Below are 26,425 nucleotides of genomic sequence, written 5' to 3'. Positions count from 1 at the left end.
GCTCACCACCACTTTCTCAAGGGCAACTGGGGACAGGCAATAAACGCTGACCCAGCCAGCGATGTTCACACCTTACAAATGATCTTAAAAAAATGTAAGACAAATAAGGGACGGGGGAGGAAAATGGGTGAGGGGGACACCCAGATACAGTGGAGGTGAGGGGGACACCCAGATACAGTGGAGCTGGGGGGGGGGGGGCGGGGGGGGAAGAGAATACGCCCACATACAATGTGGGGGACCACTTACATGTCACAATCTCAATCCTGTACAACACAGAATCCCTACAGGGTAGAAGCAGGCCATTTGGAGCAGCAAATTCACACCGACCCTCCAAACAGCTTGCACATCTTTGGACCGTGGGAGGAAACAGGAGCAACTAGAGAAAACACAATGATGCAGGGAGAATGTGCAAACTCCACACAGACAGTCGCCTGAGGCTGGAATTGAACTTGTGTCCCCAGTGCTGTGAGGCAGCAGTGTTAACCACTGAGCCACTGTGCTACTCAACAATACCAATAAACATCAACACTTCCATTTCTCTTCTCTCTCGCCCTTTCCTTCTCCTTTTGATTAGGAAAAAGCAAGAGCAGACTTCTGTAGGGAGGATCTAACCACCAGACAGGTCAAATTGCTCTTAAAAACCTACAAAGGGATGGACAGGGTAGATGCAGATCAGCTGGTTGAAGGGTCTAGAATCAGGAGGTATAAATTAAAAGGTGATGCTCCTTTGCTCTGAGATGAGAAGAAATGATTTTACTCAGAGGCTTGTGAACCTTTGGGGCTCTCTACCACAGCCGGCTGGGGGCAGTCCCTCTTTGAGTCTGTTCAAGTTCGAGATTGATAGATTTCTGATTACCAGGGGTGTGCAGGGTTACAGGAATGCGTGAGCAAAAGGTATTGAAGAGTTTGATCAGCCATGATTGTGTTGAATTGTGGGGCAGGCTCAATGAGTTGAACTGCTCCCCTAGTGTTGAAATTCCCCACCCTAGGTAAAAAGGCACCTGCCATTCATCTTACCTGTGCCCCTCATGATTTTATAAAACCACAATCCCAAACTAAACTAATTCCACCTGCCTCTGCTTGGCCTACATCCCTCCAATTCCTGATGAAGGGCTTATGCCCGAAATGTCGAATTTCCTGTTCCTTGGATGCTGCCTGACCTGCTGCGCTTTTCCAGCAACACATTTTCAGCTCTGATCTCCAGCATCTGCAGACCTCACTTTCTCCTCCTACATCCCTCCAAACCTTTCTTATTCATGATTTTGAGACACTGGTATTGGATTGGGGTGTACAAAGTTAAAGATCACAGGGTTGCACGGTGGTTCAGTGATTAGCACTGCTGCCTCACAGCACCAGGGTCCCAGGTTCGATTCTAGCTTCGGGCGACTGTCTGTGTGGAGTCTGCACATTCTCCCTGTGTCTGCATGGGTTTCCTCCGGTTTCCTCCCACAGTCCAAAGACGTGAAGGTTAGGTGAATTGGCCATGTTAAATTGCCCGTAATGTTAGGTGCGTTAGTCGGAGGGAAATGGGTCTGCGTGGGTTACACTTCGGAGAGTTGGTGTGGACTTGTTGGGCCGAAGGTCCTTTTTTGACACTGTAGGGAATCTAAATCTAAAAACACCACCAGGTTATAGTCTAACAGGTTTAACTGGAAGCACTATAACTTGGTGTTGTGTGATTTTTAACTTTCCTATTCATGTACTCATCCAAATGTTATTTTTAAAGTCACCCTCAACCTCCCTCTCTCCAGTGAAAAAAGTCTCCGCTTGTCCTTATAACTCAAGTGCTCCACTCCTGGATTTTTGAATCGGACTTCTTCCAATGTGCGTACAGTCATTTCATCTATAATTTGATAGTTGTGTTCCTGTGCAACCCCACGCTATACAAAAATCGTGCAATACAAATAACACTTGAAGTGTTGGCAATCTAGAGCCAACACACACTTTACAAGTTTGTGTTTTAGCAACAGCATTCAAACCCTGTATGACCAAGCCTTGAGGCTAAATTAGCAAGCCTGGGTGCCAGCCATGTTCATCACAACGGAAATAAAATGGCTCAGCAAAGTTAGGAAGCACATACTCGCTGTAACAGTCACCCAGCTGGGTGCAGTTCTCCTTGAAAGCAGACACTAATTCTTCCCGGTCAGTCTGGCTGCAGACATCAGGGTCCAGGAGAGCTGCTTTTAACATCAGGTGGGCTTCACTCAGCAGGTGGACATAACTCTGTGGACTGCAGGCCTTGTATCTCTTGCTGTAGTCAACCTGCAACAGTGTTCAGTCAAAGGTCAAATTCGGTACAGCCCCCAGTGATCACATGAATGGCAAATACAAACTGCTCACCATCTCCCTGCATAACTGAATCGTTGATATCATCTGAAGGCAATATAAGTTCCACCCGACTTCACTTGTGACTGATGGCACGTTATTAGTAGCCTTGAACTTCTGAGGCCTACAAAAATGTAGAAGATCATTTGCCAGTAATTCTATTACGTCAGCCTGGAGTTAAACGGTCACACAAAGAAAATCACTAAATCAACTTAAGAGCAACTTTGTACAGTAGAATCAAGGATCTACCTGCCTAGTAAACTAAGCATTCACCATAGCCCAGTGGACTATATTAAATTCACATGTCCATTGCAGTCCTACAGAGTCACCCACTGGGGCAGTTCAAGTAGAGTTATCGAGTCATGCAGTTTGGAAACAGACCCTTTGGTCCAATCAGTCCATGCCGACTGCAATTCCAAACTAATCTAATTCCACCTGCCTCTGCTTGGCCTACATCCCTCCAAACCTTTCCTATGCATGTACTCATCCAAATGATTTTTAAAAGCTGTAACTGTACCTGCATCCAACACTTCTTCTGGAAGTTCATTCCACACGTGAACCACACTGTGTGGAAAAAGTTGCCCCTGTCTTTTTTAAACCTTTCTCGACTCACCTTAAAAATATGAAGGAAGACTGGATCACCTGGGCATGGACTCTCTGGGTTTTAGAAGAATGAAGGAAGATCTCACAGAAACATACAAAATCCTGATGGGACTGGACAGGCTAGATGAGGAAAGAATGTAGTCGATGTTGGAGAAGTCCAGAACAAGGGGTCATAATCTAAGAATAAGGGGTAGGCCATTCAGGACTGAGATGAGGAAGACTTCCTTCACTCAGAGAGTTGTGAACCTGTGGAATTCTCTCCCACAGGAAGCTGTTGGGGCCAGTTCATTAGATATAGTCAAGAGGGAGCTGGATGTGGTCTTGCAGCTAAAGGGATCAAGGGGTATGGAGAGAAAGTGGGAGTGGGATACTGAAACTGCATGATCAGCCATGACCATATTGAATGGTAGTGCAGGCTTGAAGGACTGAATGGCCTACTCTTACACCTATTTTCTATGTTTCTCTATGCTCCTATACTGAATGGAACTATGGCCAGTTAGACCTCCGACTATGAGATGGTTGATTTGGGTTGTTAACCTGGGACAAGACATGAGCAGGAGATTTTGAAGGTCTTCCCAGTTTAGGCACTGGCTTTTAGCTGGCTGGTCACAGCCTATGTCCTGTTCACATGTCAATAAAGGGCAATTTGGTGATGAGGTACCAGCCGCTGTGCTGATATTTCAGTCCCCTAGTCTCGAAATCCTTCACCATAGGGAAAACACACCTGCCATTCACCTTATCTACACTGCTCATGATTTTAGAAACCTTCAAAGCTCAGCCCTCAACCTCCTACAGAACAGTGAAATAAGTTTATCCAACCTCTCTTTAAAGCTCAAACCCTCAATTCCTGGCAACATCCTGATAATATTTTTTTGTGCTGAGCAGGATTCTATTCAGAGTGGTAGGCTGGCACCAAATGGTAGGATTTTTAAAGAAACATGGAAAGTAAATTCTATTGAATCTAATATGAAAATACAAGTACAGAGGAACCTCGATTATCTGGAACTCGATTATGTGAATTTCGGATTTTGCGGACAATTTTGCAAGGTCCTGATGCTTGACTAAATGGTGTTATCCGGCATTTGATTAGTCCAACATTCAATTATCCGAACAAAATATTCCCCATCTGAGGCGTTTGGATAATTGAGGTTCCTCTGTAGACATCCAGCAGTATAAAGCAGTCTTGCAACACAGTTGGGGAATCCAACACAAATGGACCGACCCATAGAGAAATTCAACATTTTACATAAATTGATGTTAATGAGTAGAGATTTAAAACATATATTTGAATGATCAAAAGTGATTTAGCTATAGTGGGATCCTCAAACAGGTTGACCCTAAATATTATGACGATGGTAATAGAGATGGTCTAGGAAAACAATACTATGACTCTGCTCATCAATAAATGTTCAGGTTGTTTTGTATCTTCAATTCACGTGTTGCCATTCAGAATGAGTGCCACAGAAGATATTCTTACATCAAAGTGATGTGGAATGTTAGGATGGAGGAATTTTGTACTCACGATTGCTTCTTTGACTTGTTTTGTCTATCTGGGGCTTGGGTCTCTGTCTTAGCCAGCAGGATCAAGTAGTTTCGGGACAGGCACACAGCTGTTAGTCCAATAAACAGCTGCATGCGCAAAGCGCTCACTGGCATGAAAAATGGTGGACAGGCCTGTTCAAGGGGAAATATCAACATGAGAAACAAATGGGGAAACAACAGGTAAGTATGAAGTCCAATACTAAAGTGTGCTGAAACCAACCTCTTTAACCCCTCCACCACCACCATCCATCTCAATTGATACTTGGTGGAGATATTCTAGATTAGGTTCAGCTGGTAATACTAGGCAAAAGTGGGTACTGCAGATGCTGGAGATTAGAGTCGAGATTAGAGTGGTGCTGGAAAAGCACAGCAGGTCAGGCAGCATCTAAGGAGCAAGAAAATCGACGTTTCGGGCCAAAGCCCTTCATCAGGAATGATGAGACTCTTCCTGATAAAGGACTTTGGCCCGAAACATCGATTTTCCTGTTCCTCGGATGCTGCCTGACCTGCTGTACTTTTCCAGCATCACTCTAATCACAGTTGTTAGTACTCCCACTCATGACTCATGACCATCTGGTTTAAGTCTCATCACCACCACAGCATACCCCCACTCCCCAATCACTCCTTCTCCTGCTCTCACCCTGAGGGTGTTGGTGTTGGGTAAGTATCTCCAATGGAGAGCTACCACATTTGTGGTGGACCAAATGGCCTCATTTTATGCTGTAACAATTCTGCGATTCTGTCACTATTCATTCACGGAAATGTGGGCATTGTTGTCTACACTAGTGTTTGGTGCTCAATCCAAATTGCTCTGAAACTCAGTGGCATGCTTGGCTATTTCAGAGGACAATTAAGAGTCACCCACATTGTTGTGGGTGTGGAGACATATGCAAGCCAAACCAGGTAAAGACAATAGACTTTCTTCCATTACTGGGAATACATATTTATATTCAATGACAACTCACCAGAACGAAGGATCCGATACTCAGCATGAGCAAAACCAATGTAGTGTACAGAATCCCATGCAAGGACTGCACAAAATACTACATAGGACAAACAGAAAGACAGCTAACAATCCGCATCCATGAACACCAACTAGCCACGAAACGACACGACCAGCTATCCTTAGTAGCCATACATGCAGATGACAAGCAACATGAATTCGACTGGGACAACACTATTATTATAGAACAAGCCAAACAGAGAACAGCCAGGGAATTCCTAGAGGCATGGCACTCATCCACAGATTCAATCAATAAGCACATCGACCTGGACCCAATATATCGGCTACTGCAGCGGACAACAAGAACTGACAACCGGAAGCGGCAGAGACAAGCCATTATAAATGCCAGAGCAAAATCACAGAAGCGCTTCACAGGAGGCTCCCAAGCACTGAGGATGTCACCTAGACAGGGGACGAAACGTTTGCAACACAAACTCCCAGCTTGGCGAACAGAACCACAACAACGAGCACCCACGCTACAAATCTTCCCACAAACTTTGAATATTCAATGACAATCTGGGAAACACTGGAAGTTTTGGATGATTCAGACATTCTCCAGACTAGGAAGCGTTTTACCATGTAATTTCATGGAATTTAAAGTCAACAGTTTAATGACTTTGTAAGCCACCTACTTATTATTGGAAATTAAGTTATGTTGGAGAAGCTGAGCAAAGGAGATAAAATGTAGGGTTCATTGCCTTCACTATTTCAATAAGTTTGGTTGTGAGGGGACTAGGGACTCCTTATATTTAACAAACCTCTTTGTTCACAGAATTGGATTCTACAGACCCAGCAATCAGTGCATAGGCAGTAACGTGAAGATGAATGTATCTCCCTGCAAGTTTCTGGGAACCGTAGTGTAATTAAATAACAATACTTCTGTCCACTTCGTAAAACCTGAAGTAATGGACTGTGACTGAATCTCACAGACTCAAATCAAAGCTGTTTGGAATCAGAGATCAGCAATTTAGTTTCAATGGCAGGAAATTCAATGGACCTGAGAATCATTACATTTCACCTCATATTTCCAGACTCTTGGCCCATGAGGGTTAATTTTTTTTCCTATCACCTCTGCTGAAATGAGAGAGGGAGAGAGAGAGATTAATGAATGTAGTCTAATTCTAAATTGTACCTGGGTGTTAAGAGGAGTTTGCAATTGTTTTAAGAGTAGGTTTTATTCATTATAAGTGGATTAATTAAAAGGAGCCTGGTTTTGTTATTTTTGAAAGTATATTAAAGATAAACAATTAATCATTATGCTAATTGAATTAAACACATTGATACTAATGATGCGATTGTAATACTAGTGCACCTTAATTAAGAGAGTGATGGTAAATAAAAGTGCTGGAAAACTGGGAAGGAGTTCCAAAGGAGGACTCAAAACTCATTCCTGATGAAGGGCTCATCCCAAAACATCGAATCTCCTGCTTCTCAGATTCTGCCTGACCTGCTGTGCCACACTCTTCGACTCAAAAAATCAAAGTCTATTCCTGCCTCTACAGATGCTGCCAAAAGCTTCTATTTTTGTTTCAGATTTTCTTTGATTTTAAATTAGTTATCAGCACGTTCCTTCTGCCACAATGTAACATGGAGAGGGCGTTAACGATTAGATTAAATTAGATTAGATTCCGTACAGTATCGAAACAGGCCATTCGGCCCAACAAGTTCACACCGACCCTTCGAAGAGCAACCCATCCAGACCCATTCCCCTATCCTGTATTTACCGCTGACTAATGCAGCTAACACTATGGGCAATTTCACATTTCATTATCTGCCACAGTGGGATTCGAACCCTAGCGCCCGGAATGTTACAGCCTGGATTTCAGGATCTCTAATCTAGTGACATTAACCATGCAAACAGCTCCCCTGGACTGTTTGTCTGGTCTTTTACTTGTTAAAGATCCAATGGCAGTATTCAAAGAGAATTTGTAATTCTCTCATTTCTTTGCCAACTATACTTTTTCACTCATTAAGAATGTAATCATTTAACTCTTTGCTGCATGAGTAGCACAGAATGGTTGCTACTGCAAGCTGCTGTGATCTCTGTGAAATTTAGGGCAGCTCTGTACTAGAGTAAACCATATCAGTACCTTGTTGTTTGTGTCCATCTCTGGATCCTTATCTCGAGCAGCGACTGAACTGCACCTGACTGTGTAACACAGCAAGTTACTCCTGTCATGGAACAATGGATAGATAATAAATATTACAACCAGGAACTAGCAGAAGAATGTTTTAAAAGACCTGTGATTTTACCGATTGCTGAATGTGGTTCCACTAAGATGCTGGAATGCAAACATAAGATGAGATCAAAAGAAATAGCAGCACAATAGGGAAACACTGAGTAGGCCTGTGCTGTTTTCCCTGGATGTCAGAGGCTGAGAGGTGACCTTATGGAAGTTTATAAAATCATGAGGGGCATGAGTAGGGTGCATAGTCAACGACTTTTCCGCAGAGGGTGGTGTGTGTATGGAATGATCTGCCACAGGAAATGTTGGACGCTGGTACAATTACAACATACTGAAGGTATCTGGATGGGCATATGAATAGGAAGGGTTGAGAGAGATATGGACCAAATGCTGACAAATAAAACTAGACTAATTTCGGGTATCTGATCGGCATGGATGAGATGAGCTGAAGGGTCTTTTGCCATGCTGTATATTTCTATGATTCCATGACTTTTTGAGCCTGCTCTGTTTTTTAATGAGGTCGTAGCTAAAGCAATTTAACTCCTCCTTCCTTCCAGTCCACATGATTTGGAGTTGCTTGCAGACTATAATTGAACTAAGCTTTGGAAGAGAATTCCACAGACTGATTGCCCTCAGAGAAGAATTTCCTCCTCATCTCAATCTTAAATGGAAGTCTCCTTATTTTTAAACCAGGCACCGAATTCTGGATTCTGTCATGATTCCTCTCAGCATCTAACTTGTCAAGCCCTCTTTGAATCTTATTTGTTTCAAAATCACCACTCATTCTGTTGCACTCCAACGTGTACAGGCCCAAATATTCAGCCTTTCTTCAGAAGGCAACCCCCCTCATCCCTGCAACCAGTCCAGTGAGCTTTTCAATGGAAGAATATTTCCTCAAGTAAGGAGACCAGAATGGTGTAGAGAACTCGAGCTGTGGTCTCACCAGTGCCCTGTAATTACCTTAAATAGATTAGATTATTTAGATTAGATTAGATTTACAGTGTGGAAACAGGCCCTTCGGCCCAACAAGTCCACACCGACCCGCCGAAGCGTAACCCGCCCATACCCCTACATTACCCCTTACCTAACACTACGGGCAATTTAGCAATTTAAATACTTTTAAACTTCATCAGCCTCCCAGATTAATATTCCACTTACTTTTCTAACTACTCACTGCACCTGAAAGCTAACATTTTCATTTTCAGATTCATGTTCAGTTTGCAGGGAGACTGGCAAGTTGCTGTATAACTGTGCAACATTGATAATCTCTCAGTTGTACTCTCAACAGCATTGACGCTCTGCACAATCCTGTGTGCACTGCTTTTATGGAAATATTAATGAAATAAGCCATGATTATAAATTAACTCTGTTCACAAAAAAGACCCTGAGCTTCCAGTTGCCTGCCACTTCAACACCCCACCCTGTTTCCTGGCCAACATCCCTGTCTCAGGCTTGCTGCAGTGCTCCAGTGAAACCCAGTGTAAGCTGGAAGAACAGCACTGCATTTTCCACTTGGGTACCTCACAGTTTTCAGAACTCAATACTATGTACAATAATTTTAGGCTTGAGCTCTCCCATATCCCTACCCCAAACCTCACACATCAGACATTGTTATCTCACAGTCTGCTATTACACACAGCCCATTGTTAGCCACAGTTAACAGCTATTTACACTCATAACCAGATTGTTAGCTAATTTGTCTGTCCAACTGTTCTTCTCTCTCTTGGCTCTATCTCCACCTATCTTTACTCCTTACGCCCTCCCTATCTACTGCATATAAACCGACATTTCTGAGCTAACATCAATTCTGAGGAAGGCTCACTCAACCCGAAACGTTAACTCCAATTTTTCTCCACTGGTGCTGCCAGACCTGCTGAGCTTTTCCAGCAACTTCTGTTTTTGTGTGAGATTGTAAATTAATAAATCGGTTTACTTTACACAAATGCATGAACGAACAGAAAACAGTTTACATAATAAGAATTTGCCTCCCGCTGGCCCCCTAGTCCTGAAACAACACTAAATATACAATATGATCATTGTTCAATGGATTTAAGAAGCTCACTTTCAAGTGAGTCATCATTGAGCTAACTGGTGATGGGCTGCCTCATTATAAAAGGCATTTCCAAAATACTTGCCTGCCTGGAGGCCACATCAAGAGAAAGCCAATTAACACTTGTCCCACAGTGTTGGGCTTGTGGAATTCATTGCCGCAGAGTGCAGTGGAGGCCGGGACGCTAAATGTCTTCAAGGCAGAGATTGATAGATTCTTGATGTCTCGAGGAATTAAGGGCTACGGGGAGAATGCGGGTACGTGGAGTTGAAATACCCATTCCTAGACCTTTCCATTTCTATCTCAGGCGACCGACTCAACACAGACATCTATTATAAACCGACTGACTCCCACAGCTACCTGGACTACACCTCCTCCCACCCTGCCCCCTGTAAAAACACCATCCCATATTCCCAATTCCTTCGTCTCCGCCGCATCTGCTCCCAGGAGGACCAATTCCAACACCGCACAGCCCAGATGGCCTCCTTCTTCAAGGACCGCAGATTCCCCCAGACGTGATCGACGATGCCCTCCACCGCATCTCCTCCACTTCCCGCTCCTCCGCCCTTGAGCCCCGCTCCTCCAACCGCCACCAAAACAGAACCCCACTGGTTCTCACCTACCACCCCACCAACCTCCGCATACAACATATCATCCGCCGCCATTTCCGCCACCTCCAAACGGACCCCACCACCAAGGATATATTTCCCTCCCCTCCCCTATCAGCGTTCCGCAAGGACCACTCCCTTTGTGACTCCCTCGTCAGATCCACACCCCCCACCAACCCAACCTCCACCCCCGGCACCTTCCCCTGCAACCGCAGGAAATGTAAAACTTGCGCCCACACCTCCACACTCACTTCCCTCCAAGGCCCCAAGGGATCCTTCCGTATCCGCCACAAGTTCACCTGTACCTCCACACACATCATCTATTGCATCCGCTGCACCCGCTGTGGCCTCCTCTATATTGGTGAGACAGGCCGCTTACTTGCGGAACGCTTCAGAGAACACCTCCGGGCCGCCCGAACCAACCAACCCAATCACCCCGTGGCTCAACACTTTAACTCCCCCTCCCACTCCACCGAGGACATGCAGGTCCTTGGACTCCTCCACCGGCAGAACACAACTACACGACGGCTGGAGGAGGAGCGCCTCATCTTCCGCCTGGGAACCCTCCAACCACAAGGTATGAATTCAGATTTCTCCAGTTTCCTCATTTCCCCTCCCCCCACCTTGTCTCAGTCGGTTCCCTCAACTCAGCACCGCCCTCCTAACCTGCAATCCTCTTCCTGACCTCTCCGCCCCCACCCCACTCCGGCCTATCACCCTCACCTTGACCTCCTTCCACCTATCCCACCTCCATCGCCCCTCCCCCAAGTCCCTCCTCCCTACCTTTTATCTTAGCCTGCTTGGCTCTCTCTCTCTTATTCCTGATGAAGGGCTTATGCTCGAAACGTCGAATTCTCTATTCCTGAGATGCTGCCTGGCCTGCTGTGCTTTGACCAGCAACACATTTGCAGCTGTGATCTCCAGCATCTGCAGACCTCATTTTTTACTTGAAATACCCATCAGCCATGATTGAATGGCGGAGTGGACTCAATAGACCAAATGGCCTTACTTCCACTCCTATGTCTTATGGTCTTACGCAAGTGTCAGGTAATGATCAAATCCAACAAGTGAGCATCTAGCCATTGCCCTTTGACATTTAATGTCTTAGCATCACTATCAACATACAGGGGATTACAACTGACTAAAGTTCTGCAGCGAGTAATCATCACTGCGCTAGGGACTTAGGTTCGATTCCAGCTTCAGGCAACTGTCTGTGTGGAGTCTGCACCTGCTCCTCGGATGCTGCCTGACCTGCTGTGCTTTTCCAGCAACACTCTAATCTAGTCTCGGTTTCCAGCATCTGCAGTACTCACTTTTGCCTACAATCTCCCTGTGCCTGCATGGGTTTCTTCCAGGTGCTCCAGTTTCCTCCCACAGTCCGAAGATGTGCAGGTCAGGTGGATTGGCCATGCTAAAATTGCCCCTTAGTATATAGGGATGTGCAGGCTGGATGGATTAGCCATGGGTTGGGTGTGTGGTGCTGGAAAAGCACAGCAGGTCAGGCAGCATCACAGGAGCAGCAGTATCGATATTTCAGGCATAAGCCCTTCATCAGGAAACGTTGATTCTCTTGCCCCTCGGATTTTCCAGCACCACACTCTCGACTCTGATCTCCAGCATTTGCAGTCCCCACTTTCTCCTGGATTAGTCAGGGGAAATGCAGGGTTCCAGGGATAGGGTAGGGAGGTGGGTCTGTGTGGGATGCTCTTCAGAGGGTAGGTGTGCACCCTATGGGCTGAATGACCTACTTCCACACTGTAGGGATTCCATGATTCAACCACCATCTACAAAGGAACAAGTCAGGGGTGTGATGGGTTAGGATTAGTGAATAAGGACAAATGCCAGGCATCATAGAACCTGTATCCCTTCACTCAGAGACTGAACAGTCACTCTTCTTCATGACAATCCTCTAATTTCAAACAAAATACGAACAAATCTGAAACAAACACACAAAATGCTGGAAGTACTCAGCAAATTTAACAGCCTCTGTTTTAGAGAAACAGAGATAGCTTTTCAAATCTGTGACCTTGCTCAGAACTAGAAGAAGTTAGAAATGCTTTTAATTTTAAAACAAAAGAAAAGGGGGAAGAAGGAGGAGGTAGGGCAGGTCTGTGATCAGAGTTGACAGTGTTGTGCTGGAAAAGCACAGCAGGTCAGGCAGCACCCGAGGAGCAGGAGAATTGATGTTTCGGGCATAAACCCTTCATCAGCATCTGAAATGTCGATTCTCCTGCTCCTCGGATGCTGCCTGACCTGCTGTTCTTTTCCAGCACCACCCTCTGAACTCTGATCTCCAGCATCTGCGGTCCTCACTTGCTCCAGGTCTGTGATCAGGTGGAGGCAGGTGAAATTAAATAATCAACTTCATGGTGTATGGTGAAAGTTGAACAAACTAAGAAATCAATGATTTGACTAGAGGAGTGAATGGCAGGATCAAAGACAAAATAAACAATGCCCAATCCTCTACACCTCCATCTCCCAGGCGACCTGAGTGCTCTCCACTTCTAACACTTAACCACTCCCTGTCCTCCAGCTCGCTCAGCCTGATCCTGCATAGAACAACTTCTAATTCAAATAGAAGGTGCTACAATGGGCACCCGCATGGATCCTAGTTATACCCGCTTTTTTGGTGGCATATGTGGAAGATTTTTGGGAGGGACTGGACATCGTTCCCTCCATTTTCTTACTGGCTGCTTCACGGGCGTCAGAGTGCTGTGCATGGGAACAATTTCTGAATCTGAACATTAATGCCATGATTGATGTGCTGATGCAATTTGCCACGTGTGGAACATCGGAGCGACCACGCAGCTAGAGGGAATGCTGGGACAGGAAAGGGTAGATACCCGGAGAATGTTTCCATAAGAAATAGGAAGAGTTTGGTCCCTTGAGTCTGCTCTGCTATTCAAAAGGATCATAACTGATCTAAGACATTCGTCATGTCCACTTTCCTGTCCTTTCCCATAAGCCTGGATTCCCTACGGTTCCATTTGTGGAGAAGACTAAAACTAGGGAAACCATTTTCGAACGAGAGGCCTCCCTTTAAGATGCAGAGGAGGGGGGTTGTTAGGAAAATGGAATTTTCCTCCCCGGAAGGTAGTGGAAACTGGATCTTTACATTTATCTAAGGCCATGTTAAATTGGTTTGCATAGAAAGGGAAGTCAGTGGTTACAGGGTAGTGACAGCAAAATGAAGCTGAGAGGATAACCAGACCAGGAATGACCTGACTGATTGGTGCAGCATGTGAAAGGCCAATGCTTAGTCGTTATGTCCCATGCTCCTATTTATCGGAATTACTCAGATCCCAACCTCTGTCTCTCTTTCTGTGGATTAATTCCTGTATTGGAGGGGTTTTTGGTTCTCACGCAAAACTGGAAAACTTTTATCCACTTGCCTTCCAAATCACCGCCCTTCACTGCTAGTCACATAATCTAATCTTCCCTCCTCTTCCTCAACTTCCCAACTTCCGTTTCGAAGGAGGTGTTCTCGCCAACATTCACTACATGTCCGTAGCTACCTTGACTGCACTTCTTACACCCTACTCCCTGCAGGGTACTTGATTCAAGTCTCTCACTCTCCAACACATCTCTTTGGGCAATGCACCCTTCCACACCAATGCGTCCAACACATCTCCCTTTCTAAATGCACTATGTAATTGACAAGGCTGTGTTTAACTGACTTAGTACCCTTCTAAACTCCTCCTTTTGCTCTCTCCCTGAACTATGATAGGGTTCCCCTCTTCATTTGTCAGTGTCCCACTGTCCGTAAGCAACAGCTCATTCTCTGCCAGTTCTGCTGTGCCATTGTGATATCACCAAACATCTCCCCTTGTCTTCCCCTTTCTGAAGGGCCTGTTTCCTCTGTGAAATCCTAGCCCACTCCTCTGTCACTCCCAACCCTGCAGCATCACTCCCTGCAAGTGCAAGAAATGCAACGCCTACCTGTTGACTCTCTCCCTGCTCACCATTCAAAGTCCCAATCACTCCTTCCAAGTGAAGCAGCCACATACACTCACATTGTACACACCATCTGCAGCTCACAATACAGCTTCCTCTGGAACGCAGAGACCAAATGCAGACAGGGTCGCTGCACTGCTCAACTTGTCCAGTCCGCATCAGGAACCCAAGTATCCTTTCATTTGTTGTTCAAATTCCTCACTGGGATCCCACTCCTTGACTTCTCTGACCATGCCCTGCCACTATGTTCCAAAGAAGCTAAACACAAATGCAAGAGACAGCCTCCCTACCTTTTGATTGGACATTCCACAGCCTTCTAGACCAACATAAATTTAGATCATAAGACTTGCCCCCATTTTATTGTGTTTTATTCCTCTCGTCCTTGACTTTGCTTTAGTATGGCTGCTATCCTACCAGTCTCTAGACACAAATTCTGTTTCTTTGTTTGCCCCTTGACCCTGCAAAATGGAACTTTTCATGTTTAATTGCTCAATCTGGAAGCCAATGCACTCTTTCCATCTCTCTTTGTTTCTTTCGTTCTTTAATAGTTACATTCACTCACAAAACGTGGGCATAGCTGTCTAGGAAAGCATTTATTGCTCAACTCAAATGGTCTTGGAGCTGGTGGTGAGCTCTACTTTCTTGAACTGTTTTAGTTATTTGATGTAGGTACACCCGCTGTGCCGTCAGGCAGCTAGCTCCAGGGTGTGGGGAGACTACAGCTCGAGTATTGTATATAGGTTTGGCCTCCTTATCGGAGGAAGGATATTCTGGCCATGGAGGGTGTGCAAAGGTTTAACAGACTGATAGCAGGACTGCCATATCAAGAGAGACCAAATTTAGTTAGGACTGTATTCACTGGAGTTTAGAAAAATGAGGGGGAAATTGCATCCGAAATTAATTTCTTTTAACAGGACTAGACAGGGTGAATGTAGGAAGGATGGCCCGGTTGACTGGGGAGTCTAGAACCAGGAGTCACAGTCTAATGATATGGGGTTGGTCAGTTAAGACAGGGATGAGGAGAAATATCTTCACCCAGAGAGTGGCGAGTCTGTGGAATTCTCTACCACAGAAAGCAGTAGAGCCCAAAACATTGAACATTTTCAATGAGGAGTTCAATATAGTTGTTAGGGATACGAGAATCAAAGGAGATACAGAGAAAGCAGGAACAGGGTACTGACTGGATAAAGACAAAGAACTCTGGATGCTGAAAATCTGAAACAAAAAACAGAGAGTGCTGGAGAAACTCAGCAGGTCTAGCAACATTTGTAGAGGGAGAGAAGCAGAATTAACATTTCGAATCCAGTGACCCTTCGTCAGAACTGTACTGATAAATGGTCACCGGACATAAAATGTTAGCTCTGTTTGCTCTCTACAGATGTTACCAAACCTACTGAGTTTCTTTCAGCATTTAGTTTTTGTTACTGAGTTGGATGATCAGCCATGATCATATTGAATGGCAGAGCAGGCTCAAATGGCTGAATGGCCTACTCCTGTTCCTACTTTCTACGTATCTATCTTTTGACCCAGTCATAGAGAGGGAATGGTGACATTGTTCCAAGTCAGGATGGTCTAGGACACACAGGGCAACTTGCAGGTGGTGATGTCCCAAAGTAACAATTTGCCCTTTATGATAGAGGTTGTGGATTTGAAAGGTGCTATCTAAGGAGTCTTGGTGAGCGTTGCAGTGCATCTTGTAGAAGGTACACAATGCGTGCATTCATGGTAGACGGAGTCAATGTTTATAAATGTGGTGCTGATCAAGCGGGCTGCTTTGTCCTGGATGATTAGATTAGATTACTTACAGTGTGGAAACAGGCCCTTCGGCCCAACAAGTTCACACCGACCCGCTGAAGCGCAACCCACCCATACCCCTACATATACCCCTTACCTAACACTATGGGCAATTTAGCATGGCCAATTCACCTGACCCACACATCTTTGGACTGTGGGAGGGAACCGGAGCACCCGGAGGAAACCCACGCAGACACGGGGAGAACGTGCAAACTCCACACAGTCAGTCGCCTGAGGCAGGAATTGTACACAGGTCCCTGGCGCTGTGAGGCAGCAGTGCTAACCACTGTGCCACCGTGCCGCCCCTATGTTGAGCTTCTTGAGTGTTGTTGGAGCGGCACCCATCCAGGCAAGTGGGGAGTATTCCATCATACTCCTGACTTGTGCCTTGCAGATGGTGGACAGGAGAATTTGACATCAAATTCTCTGTCGCTGACCTGCTCTTGCAGCCATAGTATTTAAATGGCTGGCTGAGATCAGTTTCTGCTGTACATCTCAATGACTCTATGATAATCTGTTGAGAGTGGAAGATTCATCAAGTTTAATACTATGGAGTACTGTGTGCAGCTCTGGTCCACGTGCTATTAAGAGAATGTGATTGCACTAGTGAAGATGCAGAGGTGATTTGTCAAGATGTAGCCTGGGCTGGTGTATTCCAGCTATGAAGAGAGACTAGATAGATTGGGCTTGTTCTCCTTCGAACAGAGATGGCTGAGTGAGACCTGACTGAATTTTACAAAATTACGAGGGGCATAGATAGGAAAGAGTCAAGATTAGAGTGGTGCTGGAAAAGCACAGTAGATCAGGTCGCATCAGAGGAGCAGGAAAATCGATGTTTTGGGCAAAAGCTCTTCATCAGGAATCAGTCATTCCTGATGAAGGGCTTTTGCCCAAGACATCGATTTTCCTACTCCTCGGATGCTGCCTAACATGCTGTGCGTTTCCAGCACCACTCTAATCTAGACTCTGGTTTCCAGCACTTGCAGTACCCACTGTCTTCATAGATAGGACAGATACAAAGTAACTTTCGCCTTATGAAAGCGATCAATAACTAGAGGAATAGATTGAAGGCAAGGACAGGTTTAGAACGGATTCAAGGAAGAATTTTTTTCACCCAGAGAGTGGTGGGTATCTGGAACTTATTGCCTGAACAGATGGTAAAGGTGGGATGCATCACAACATTTAAGAACTGTTTAGACGATCCCTTGAGATTCCATACCAAGGCTACGAGCATTGGCAAATGGGATGAGAGGTGCTCCATGACCTGCATGGGCAGGATGGGCCAAAGGGCCTCCTCCTGTGCGGCAAAATTCTATCAGACTGTGAATAACAAAGAGCAACTGCTAGATTTTCTCTTGTTGGAGATTGTTATTGGCTGGCGCTTCTATGGCATTAAAGTTATTTGTTCAAAATCTAATACATTTCTAATTTTTCCTGAGTTCTTAAGAAGGGTCAAAGACTTGAACGATTAATTCTATTGCTCTCAGACACATGCTACCAGGTCTTTAGAGTACTTCCAGCATTTTCTACTTGTACTGCACCAGAACATGTTCTGATAAGGTGTTGAATTTGAAATATTCTATCACAATGATGAGAAATGCCTCAAATTCTATCTAAGCAATCTGCATCACCTAGAAGCTAGCATGACGTATTAATGTCAAATATCAGACAGCTTGTGGGTCTCTCTCGCTACAACTTGTTTATATTTCATTAAATTAAACAATGATGTCTAGCTGGGAAAAAGCTGGAGTAGTATTGATGCTCATCTGCAGAGTTAGTGCAGACACAATGGACCCCCTTGGGACTGTTACAAGTCTGGGCAGTAATCCAGAGGGCAACTTGCAGGTGGTGATGTCCCAGTGTAGCAATTTGCCCTTTATGGTGTAGGCTGTGCGTTTGGAAGATGCTGTCCAAGGAGGCTTGGTGAGTTGTTGCAGTGCATCTTGTAGAAGGTACTTAATGCATGCATTGGTGGTAGAGGGAGTGAATGTTTATTAATGTGGTGCTGATTTAAGGTGGGGACAAAAACCGAAACTCAGCAGGTCTGGCAGTATTTCTCAAGAAGAAACACTAACTCTGCTTGGAGTTTAGTGACCCTTCTTCAGAACTCAAGTTTCTAAGCAACTGGAGGTGGTGGTGTAAAGATAATGCCTTGGGATTACTGGAGAATTTTATGCTAATATTCTGGGGGCATGGGTTCAAATCCCAATGTGGCAGATGGTGAAATTTGAATTCAACACAAACTTGGAATAAAATTTTGGCCTGTGGCTTGTTGGTCTATGGGTATGATTCTTGCTTTGGGTCTTCTACTGGGCAGACTTGCGAGAGATCCCAGGTTCAAATCCCAGACGAGCCTGCCTTCCTCAAGTTTACAAGGATGTTGCCAGGGTTGGAGGGTTTGAGCTAAAAGGAGAGTTGAATAGGCTGGGGCTGTTTCCCTGGAGCACCAGAGGCTGAGGGGGTGACGTTATAGAGGTTTAGAAAATTATAGGGGCATGGATAGAATAAATAAACAAAGTCTTTTCCCTGAGGTGGGGAAAATCCAGAACTAGGGGGCATAGGTTTAGGGTGAGAGGGGAAGATATAAGAGAGACCTAAGGGACAACTTATTCCACTCAGAGGTGGTACGTGTGTGGAATGGGCTGCCAGAGGAAGTGGTGGAGGCTGGTACAATTACAACATTTAAAAGGCATCTGGATGGGTATATGAATAGGAAGAGTTTGGAGGGATGTGGCAGGTGGGACTAGATTGGGTTGGTATATCTGGTCAGCATGGACTGAAGGGTCTGTTTCCATGCTGTACATCTCTATGACTCTAATTTCTGGTTTTACTTCAGATTTCCTGCATTCACATTTTTTTTCAAATTGTAATTTATAATATTGAATCCCACCACTGAAATGGATACTGTGTCGAGTGTTGTAAATAAAACCTGGTTCACGTTTGGTGAAGGAAATCTGCCGATCTGATATGGGCTGGCCTACATGGGAATCCAGATCCGTTGCAAAATGATTGACAAATGGGATGAGAAATATTCCAAATTACCCTGTGTGCTGGCAAGTGTTAAATCAGGTTTGTGTGAGTCTAGTGCCTTGTAAACTGAATCAAACCTCAGAACAGAATTTAGAATTCTCTGCTGTCAGGGAAAAAGGAGAAGGATACGACCCCATTGACCTCCATGGAGCGATGTGAAGAGGGTCAACAGTATTAAGTTACTAGGAGTAACGATAACCAACTATTTGTCCTGGACCTCTCAAGCAGATGCAATGGTCAAGGTGGCACAACAACATCTCTTCTTCCTTAGAAGGCTTAGGAAATTCAGCATGTCCATAAGGACTGTCACCAACATTTACAGATACATTATAGAAAGCATCCTATCTGGGTGCATAATGTCTTGTCAGGGCAAGTGCTCTGCCCAGGACGATAAGAGACTACAGAAAATTGTGTGCACAGCCCAGACCATCATGAAAGCCAGCCAACATCAAAGACCCCTCCTACCACGTTAATACTCTCTTCCATCAGGCAGAAGATCCAGAGGTTTGAACCCGCGAACAACAGGTTCAAGACCAGCTTCTTCCCTGCTGTTATTAGACTGACAAATGGACCTCCCTAACTTCAACCCTAATGTTGTGATCTTGCTTTTCGGCCTCTCTCCAGGTGCCCTATGATATGTATGTCCTTGCTTGCTACGATCTGCCTGTACTACTCGCCAAATAAAACTTTTCACTGTACTTAGGTACATATGACTACAACAAAACAAATCAATGGAAATGGATCTGAAACATTTTTGTAGCAGGCTTGCAACAAAGAGTCACAACATTGGTTGGTGGCGAAGCAGAGAGTAATTTGAACGAGTCAATCCGCCAGGGTTTAGCAGAATGAGGTGACTATGAACATATAATTCTTTGTATCAACCTTTCAAAGAATTCTGACTCTGAACCAGAGTCATAAACCAGAGACAGGTTTCAGGCTATATCCTGAGATGAGGAGAAATTCTTTCACAAAATTGTAAACCTTTAGAATTCTCTACTCCAGCTGTTGAGTGTATTCAAGACTGGGATGGAGAGATTTTCTAAATCTAAAGAAGTCAAGAATTGACGTTAAGGTGAGGACCAAGTGTTGAGGTCAAAGATCAGCTGACTTTTGGGCTACTCTTGCTTCTCTTTCTGATGTTCCAGATACGTGTTTTATGTCTGTGTTAAGCATTGCCCAGTCGAGCATTTTTACTGTTTGCATATACCACTGAATGCTCAAATAGTAGTCAAATTTTGATCTTTGAACAGTCATCTCTCTAAATCAGCTGACTGACACTGAGGTGATCTAGTGAACTGCATACACATTTCTGAATCTTGTCCCCTGACTGGGTTGTAGTCATTTAGTGGGAAAGTGCCTACGAATCGGGCGATGTTGCACCTAAATTGAACCGCTACTTGCCAATCCAAAAGGTAAGGATGACTACTCATTAACAGAATATATTGTAAATGTGTCGTGTTGTATTGTATACCAAGCCTTTGTTCAAACTTAAGGACAAAAGCAAAGACCTGCACAGGGGCAGGTCAGACTTCAAAGAATGGCGAAAGGGTTCATCAGGACAAATTTAAATTCAAACACAAGACAAAGCTGGCTAGAAATGTAAAAACAGATGGCAAGAGTTTCTACAGGTATCTCAAAGGGAAGTGGATGTAAAATGAGTGTTGGTCCTTCTGCAGGCGCGGGGACGGGGTGTGTGGACGTAACGGAGAGTTAATGGTAAATAAAGAAATAGCAAATATAATCATAAATATTTTGCTTCAGTCTTCTCTACAGTAAGAAACATTGCTAATTTTTCATGACTTTTAAAAAAAAATTCTTTTATCAAGTTCAGATTGGAGTTGAAGATGACTTGTAGAGTTTGAAACAACTTGTAGTTCAAGGAAAACAACAGACTAAACAAACTCATGTCTGGAGCCTAATTGCAGGCTGATCCTTGATTAAAAGGGCTTCTACAGACACAGCGATCATGGGAATAGCATTGTGTTTAAATACAGTGCAGAAGTTGGCTATTAATGTGTCACTACCTGGTAATTTTCTATTAAAAGGCATATGATGTGTTAGGTTTCATTCGTAGAGGGATCAATTCCAGAGCCGCAATATGATGCTGCAACTATACAAAACGCTGGTGCAGCCACATTTGGAATATTGTGCATAGTTCTGGTTGTCATATTTCGGCAAGGATGTGGAAGCGTTAGAAAATATGCAGAGGAGATTTACCAGGATGTTGCCTGGTCTGTGGGGAAGGTCTAATAAGGACAGGCTGAGAGACTTGGGTCTGTTCTCACTGGAAAGAAGGAGGCTAAGAGGGGATTTGATAAATCATACAAGACGTTCACAGGATTAGATAGGGTAGACTGTGAAAGTCTTTTTCCGGGGATGATGATGTCAGCTTGTACAAGGGAGCATAACTACAAATTGAGGGGTGATAGATTTAAGACAGATGTCAGAGGCGGTTCATTAGGCAGAGAGTGGTAAGGGTGTGGAATGCCCTGCCTGCTAATGTAGTTGACTCAGCCACATTAGGGAGATTTAAACAATCCTTGGGTAAGCACATGGATGATGGTGGGTTAGTGTAGGGGGACGAACTGAAAATAGTTCACAGGTCGGCGCAACATCGAGGACCGAAGGGCCTGTTCTGCGCTGTATTGTTCTATGTTCTAATTGGTTCTGTCAAGTCTGGAAGAGACCCTATGTTCAAACAGATGCTAAATGGTAATTGAGGCCTCAGGACAAACAGTTGGCCTCTCAGGGAGGAATCATGGTTGAAGTTGGTTTTCTGAATTCTGATCGCTTAGAAAATGAGTTTGAGTGCTGAAAACACAGCACAAGATTTGAAAGTTCCTTGCCTAATCTCACAGACCAAATTTTGGAATCTTATAAAGTAGAACACCTTTATCTGGATGAATTGACCCTGATCAAGATTTTTAAAAAAAATCTATGCTGTGAAACAACGCATTGTGAAATCCATTTAAGTATTCTGACTAGTTTTTCTTGCTTTCTTCTATCCCTCCCTTACCCTTGTCTGTTTGCCAGTCTGTCTTTGCGTAAGTGGGATGGAAAACAAGTCTTCAAGTTTAAAGCATAAACATAAATTAGATTACCATCTTTAATTTCCTCTCTGCTAAGGTTACTATGTATTTAATAAATAGGTAAGTCTTTTGTTTGAGATACAAAACTTATGACTGGAAATTAATTAGTCACAAAGTCTAGGATTAGTTATTCAAAAGTCCAGTTGGGAACCATTGAAGTAGCTATTGGAGGTTTTTGACTGTCTGGTTTTACTGAGATGCGAATACAAGGTATAATTCTGATTTAATTCACTAAAGAGAAAGTGAGGACTGCAGATGCTGGAGATCAGAATCGAAGAGTGTGGTGCTGGAAAAGTACAGATGGTCAGGCCACATCCGACGATCAGGCGTGTCGACATTTCAGGCATAAGCCCTTCAACAGGAAAACAGCTGTGCATCAGACCATCAAAATAAAAGTGGAACTTGGCAAAGTTATCACTAGAATTATAAAATCCCTACAGTGTTGAAGTAGGCCATTCAGCCCATCGAGTCCACACTGACCTTCCAAAGAGCATTCCACCTCGTCCCACTCCCCCATTCTATCCCTGTTACCCTACATCTCCCATGGGCAATCCACCTAACCTGCACATCTTTGGATTGTGGGAGAAACCGCAGCATCCAGAGGAAACTCACGCAGACAGGGAGAAATTGCAAACTCCACAGAGACAGTCACCTGAGAGTGGAATTGAACCCAAATCCCTGGTGCTACGAGGTAGCAGTGCTAACCACTGAGCCAACGTGCCACCCCTAATGGAAATAGAATTGAACAAATTGATGGAGCTGTAGTTTGATGTTTGTCTACGTCTTACTGGACTTCACGCTGGAATTTTAAAAAGGGTGGCCAATGAAGTAGCATATGTATTGGTATTAAATATGCAAAATTTGTGAGATTCTGAAAAGGTTCCACTGGAATAAAGTGAGAAAATGTGAAGTTGTTTATTTTGGCACGAATCATTTAAAAAAAAGTATTATTTAAATGGAAATGACTGCAGAATTCCAAAGTGTGCTGGGATCCAGGGGTTCCCATGGACCGGTCAGGAAATATTATTATGCAGGCACAGCAAGTGAGGAAGAATGTTAATGGGATGTTAGTCTTTAATACAAATGGAACTGAACACAAATTTAAGGATGTCATGCTTCACTTGTTCACAGCAATGATAAGACCACATATCAAATACTGTGTGCAATTGTGGTTTCTTTATTTAAGGAAGAATGTAAATGTCTAGGAGGAAGTTCAGAGCGGCTTTACTGATAACTGGAATGAGTCGGTTATTACAATGCGGAAAGATTGGGCTTGTTTTCACTAGTTTAGAAGAGGTGGGGGTGATTTGATTGCTTTAATAAGGTGGCCTCTACTAGGTGGACATTAAATGAAACTGAGGCCTCCGACTGTGGATGTATCCAGAACCAAATTTAATTGCTTTTAAACATAACTGGACACCTTTTTGTGACACGGATGAAGGAAATTTTTTTTCTGAGGGTTGGAAAATTTTGAAACTCTCTAGCTCAGATTGTGACGGAGGGGAGTTATCATTGACTATCTTGAGGGTGGAGGTTGATAGATTCTTGCGAGGAAAGGAAATCCCAGGTTATCAGTGGTATATGGAATCTGGAACACATACCGATCAGTCATGTTCAAATTGAATGGTGCTCCTAACGTGCACGCTTAAAGGTCTGATGGCAAGAATATTCCTTGACCGAATTTCTTTGTACCTGGTAATGACGTGCAGGAACTGAGGACTAATCACTGCTTGCTTGGCCTTTTCTGGATAGTTATAGGTGGAGAGCTGCTGTACCATATTGCCAACTGCATACAGGCACCCTACATGTGGCAACGAAAAGAAGCAGAAAAGGCTGAGCACCTGCTTGTCCTTACTCCCAGGGCCAGCAGCCGATTCCAAATCTCCTAGACCAAAAGACAAAATAAAGAGAAAAGATGTGTATTATTCTAATGCTTTTGTAAAATACTTAAAGCATAATGACCGTTAGAGCCATCGAAGACATTGGTCACCTTGATTCGAGAGGTTAATGATATGATCTGCAGATAGACCGAGTACCTGCCCAGTTCTTACATTGCAGTCTGAACACCAGATGGTGCAACCGAAACCAGGCACTACAGGGTTCAGCTGAGCTGATATGCTAAGCATCCACACCACAGTGAGACAGTCACAACTGCAGGAGAGAGAGAGAGAGAAAAAGAGAGAGAGAAAAAGAAAAAGAGAGAGAGAGAGAGAAAAAGAGAGAAAGAGAGAGAGAGAGAAAGAGAGAAAAAGAGAGAGAGAGAGAAAGAGAGAAAAAGAGAGAGAGAAAAAAGAGAGAGAGAAAAAAAGAGAGAAAGAATAAAAGAGAGAGAGAGAAAAAAAGAGAGAAAGAAAGAGAAAGAGAGAAAAAAGAGAAAGAGAGAGAGAAAAAGAGAGAGAAAGAGAGAAAAAAAGAAAGAGAGAAAAAGAGAGAGAAAGAGAGAAAAAAAGAAAGAGAGAAAGAAAGAGAAAGAGAGAGAGTGAGAAAAAGAGAGAGAAAGAGAGAGAGAGAAAAAAGAGAAAGAGAGAGAGAGAAAAAGAGAGAGAAAGAGAAAAAAAGAAAGAGAGAAAGAAAGAAAGAAAGAAAGAAAGAAAGAAAGAGAGAGAGAGAAAAAGAGAGAAAGAGAGAGAGAAAGAAAGAAAGAAAGAAAGAGAGAAAAAAGAGAGAAAGAGAGAGAAAAAAGAGAAAGAGAGAGAAAAAAGAGAAAAAGAGAGAGAGAAAAAAAGAGAGAAGAGAGAGAGAGAAAGAGAGAGAAAGAGAGAGAAGAGAGAGAGAGAGAAAAAAGGGAGAGAGAAAAAGAGAGAGAAAGAGAGAGAGAGAGAAAGAAAGAGAGAAAAGAAAGAGAGAGAAAAAAGAGGAAAAGAGAGAAAGAGAGAGAGAAAGAAAGAGAGAAAAGAAGAGAGAAAAAAGAGAGAAGAGAGAGAGAGAGAGAGAGAGAGAGAGAGAGAAAGAGAAAGTGAGAGAAAAAAGAGAGAAGAGGAGAGAGAGAAAGAAAGAGAGAGAAAAAGAGAGAAAAGAGAGAGCGAGAGAGAAAAAAGAGAGAAAAAGAGAGAGAGAGAGAAAGAGAGAGAAAAAGAAAGAGAGAGAAAAAGGAGAGAGAGAGAGAAAAAGAAAAAAAAGAAAACGAGAGAGAGAAAGAGAGAGAGAGAGAGAACGTGGGGAGAGAAATCAGCAACGCATCAGAAATGTAATCGTCTCCAGCATCCTGTCCTATTGCTGCAAATTAGCCTCAACATCACCTAAGTTCCACCAGGAATGTTTCAATCACCACCAGATGAAGAACATAATCATCTTCGCCTCATACAGTGTACATTTCTTAGGATGCAGCTGTGCATAGAGAAAGTGCAGGCAATGCTTCAAACATCCCTGGTATGTATCCCTTCACTGTGCCCATGATGAACTGGATGGCAAGTGGATTTGCAAGAGCTTGACTATTCTGCCATGAAGGAACATCTACGTTTACATAGGCTGTACCTTCAAGATCACACATCAATAAACTATAGGGAGCGGAGATATTCCGGTGTATTCAAAGCAGTCTTAGGTTTATTTAATGCATAAGATTTAGAAAACACTACTTGTGTATTAGCATGTGCACATCTGTGTGGTTATGATTTGTTACTTTTGTTTTTCTTTGATCAGATGAAAGTATGGCACAGACAATATATTAATGTAAAATTTTACATATATCTAAGATGTGCAACCAAACTAGCCGGGGCCCTGCGTCAGTACTTTTGTTATGGAACACAGAATAGAAGGAGGCCATTCATGCCCCTCAGCCTTTCCCACCATTTAATGAGATCGTGGCTGATTTGTGGCCTTAATGCATGTACCTGCCTTTGGACAATATCCATTAACAACTTTGTTCAACTAAAATGTATCTATTTCAGATTTAAAATTAACAACTAATCCTGCATACGCAGCCATTTGTGGAAGACAGATGCAAATATCTACCATCCTTTGTGTGGGGAAATGCTTCCTAACATCTGTCCTCTACAGAATGGCCCTAATTCTCAGACTATGCCCCCTCATTCTAGAATCTCCAACCAATGTAAATAGTTTATCTACCCTGTCATTTCTTTTTAATATCTTGCAAGAAAAACAAGCCTAATTTGTATAACCTCTCCAAAAATTGCTCTTCTTATAACACATTCCTCTACCAAGTTTTTGTAATGAAAGCAGAAAATGCCAGCAATTTATTTTACAAGTCTTTAAAAAAGCAAGTTCCTTAACAGAGAGAAAGG

General features: G+C 43.7%; 1 protein-coding gene across 2 annotated transcripts in view; it reads right to left on the bottom strand.

Moving 5' to 3' along the window:
- The window catches only part of hps3 (HPS3 biogenesis of lysosomal organelles complex 2 subunit 1), a 67,779-nt gene that overhangs the window by 29,409 nt on the left and 11,945 nt on the right, over positions 1-26,425 (bottom strand). For both annotated transcript variants that reach the window (XM_060834537.1, XM_060834538.1), the window contains 5 exons: positions 23,877-24,069; positions 7,564-7,645; positions 4,451-4,602; positions 2,341-2,449; positions 2,081-2,262 (listed from right to left, as the gene is read on the bottom strand). In XM_060834537.1, the coding sequence (XP_060690520.1) occupies positions 2,081-2,262; positions 2,341-2,449; positions 4,451-4,602; positions 7,564-7,645; positions 23,877-24,069 (718 nt within the window). The remainder of the gene's footprint in view (positions 1-2,080; positions 2,263-2,340; positions 2,450-4,450; positions 4,603-7,563; positions 7,646-23,876; positions 24,070-26,425) is intronic.

Source organism: Hemiscyllium ocellatum, chromosome 13 (assembly GCF_020745735.1).
Source record: "Hemiscyllium ocellatum isolate sHemOce1 chromosome 13, sHemOce1.pat.X.cur, whole genome shotgun sequence".
NCBI classification, from domain to species: Eukaryota; Metazoa; Chordata; class Chondrichthyes; order Orectolobiformes; family Hemiscylliidae; genus Hemiscyllium; species Hemiscyllium ocellatum.
This window is presented reverse-complemented; position numbering and strand designations above follow the sequence as displayed.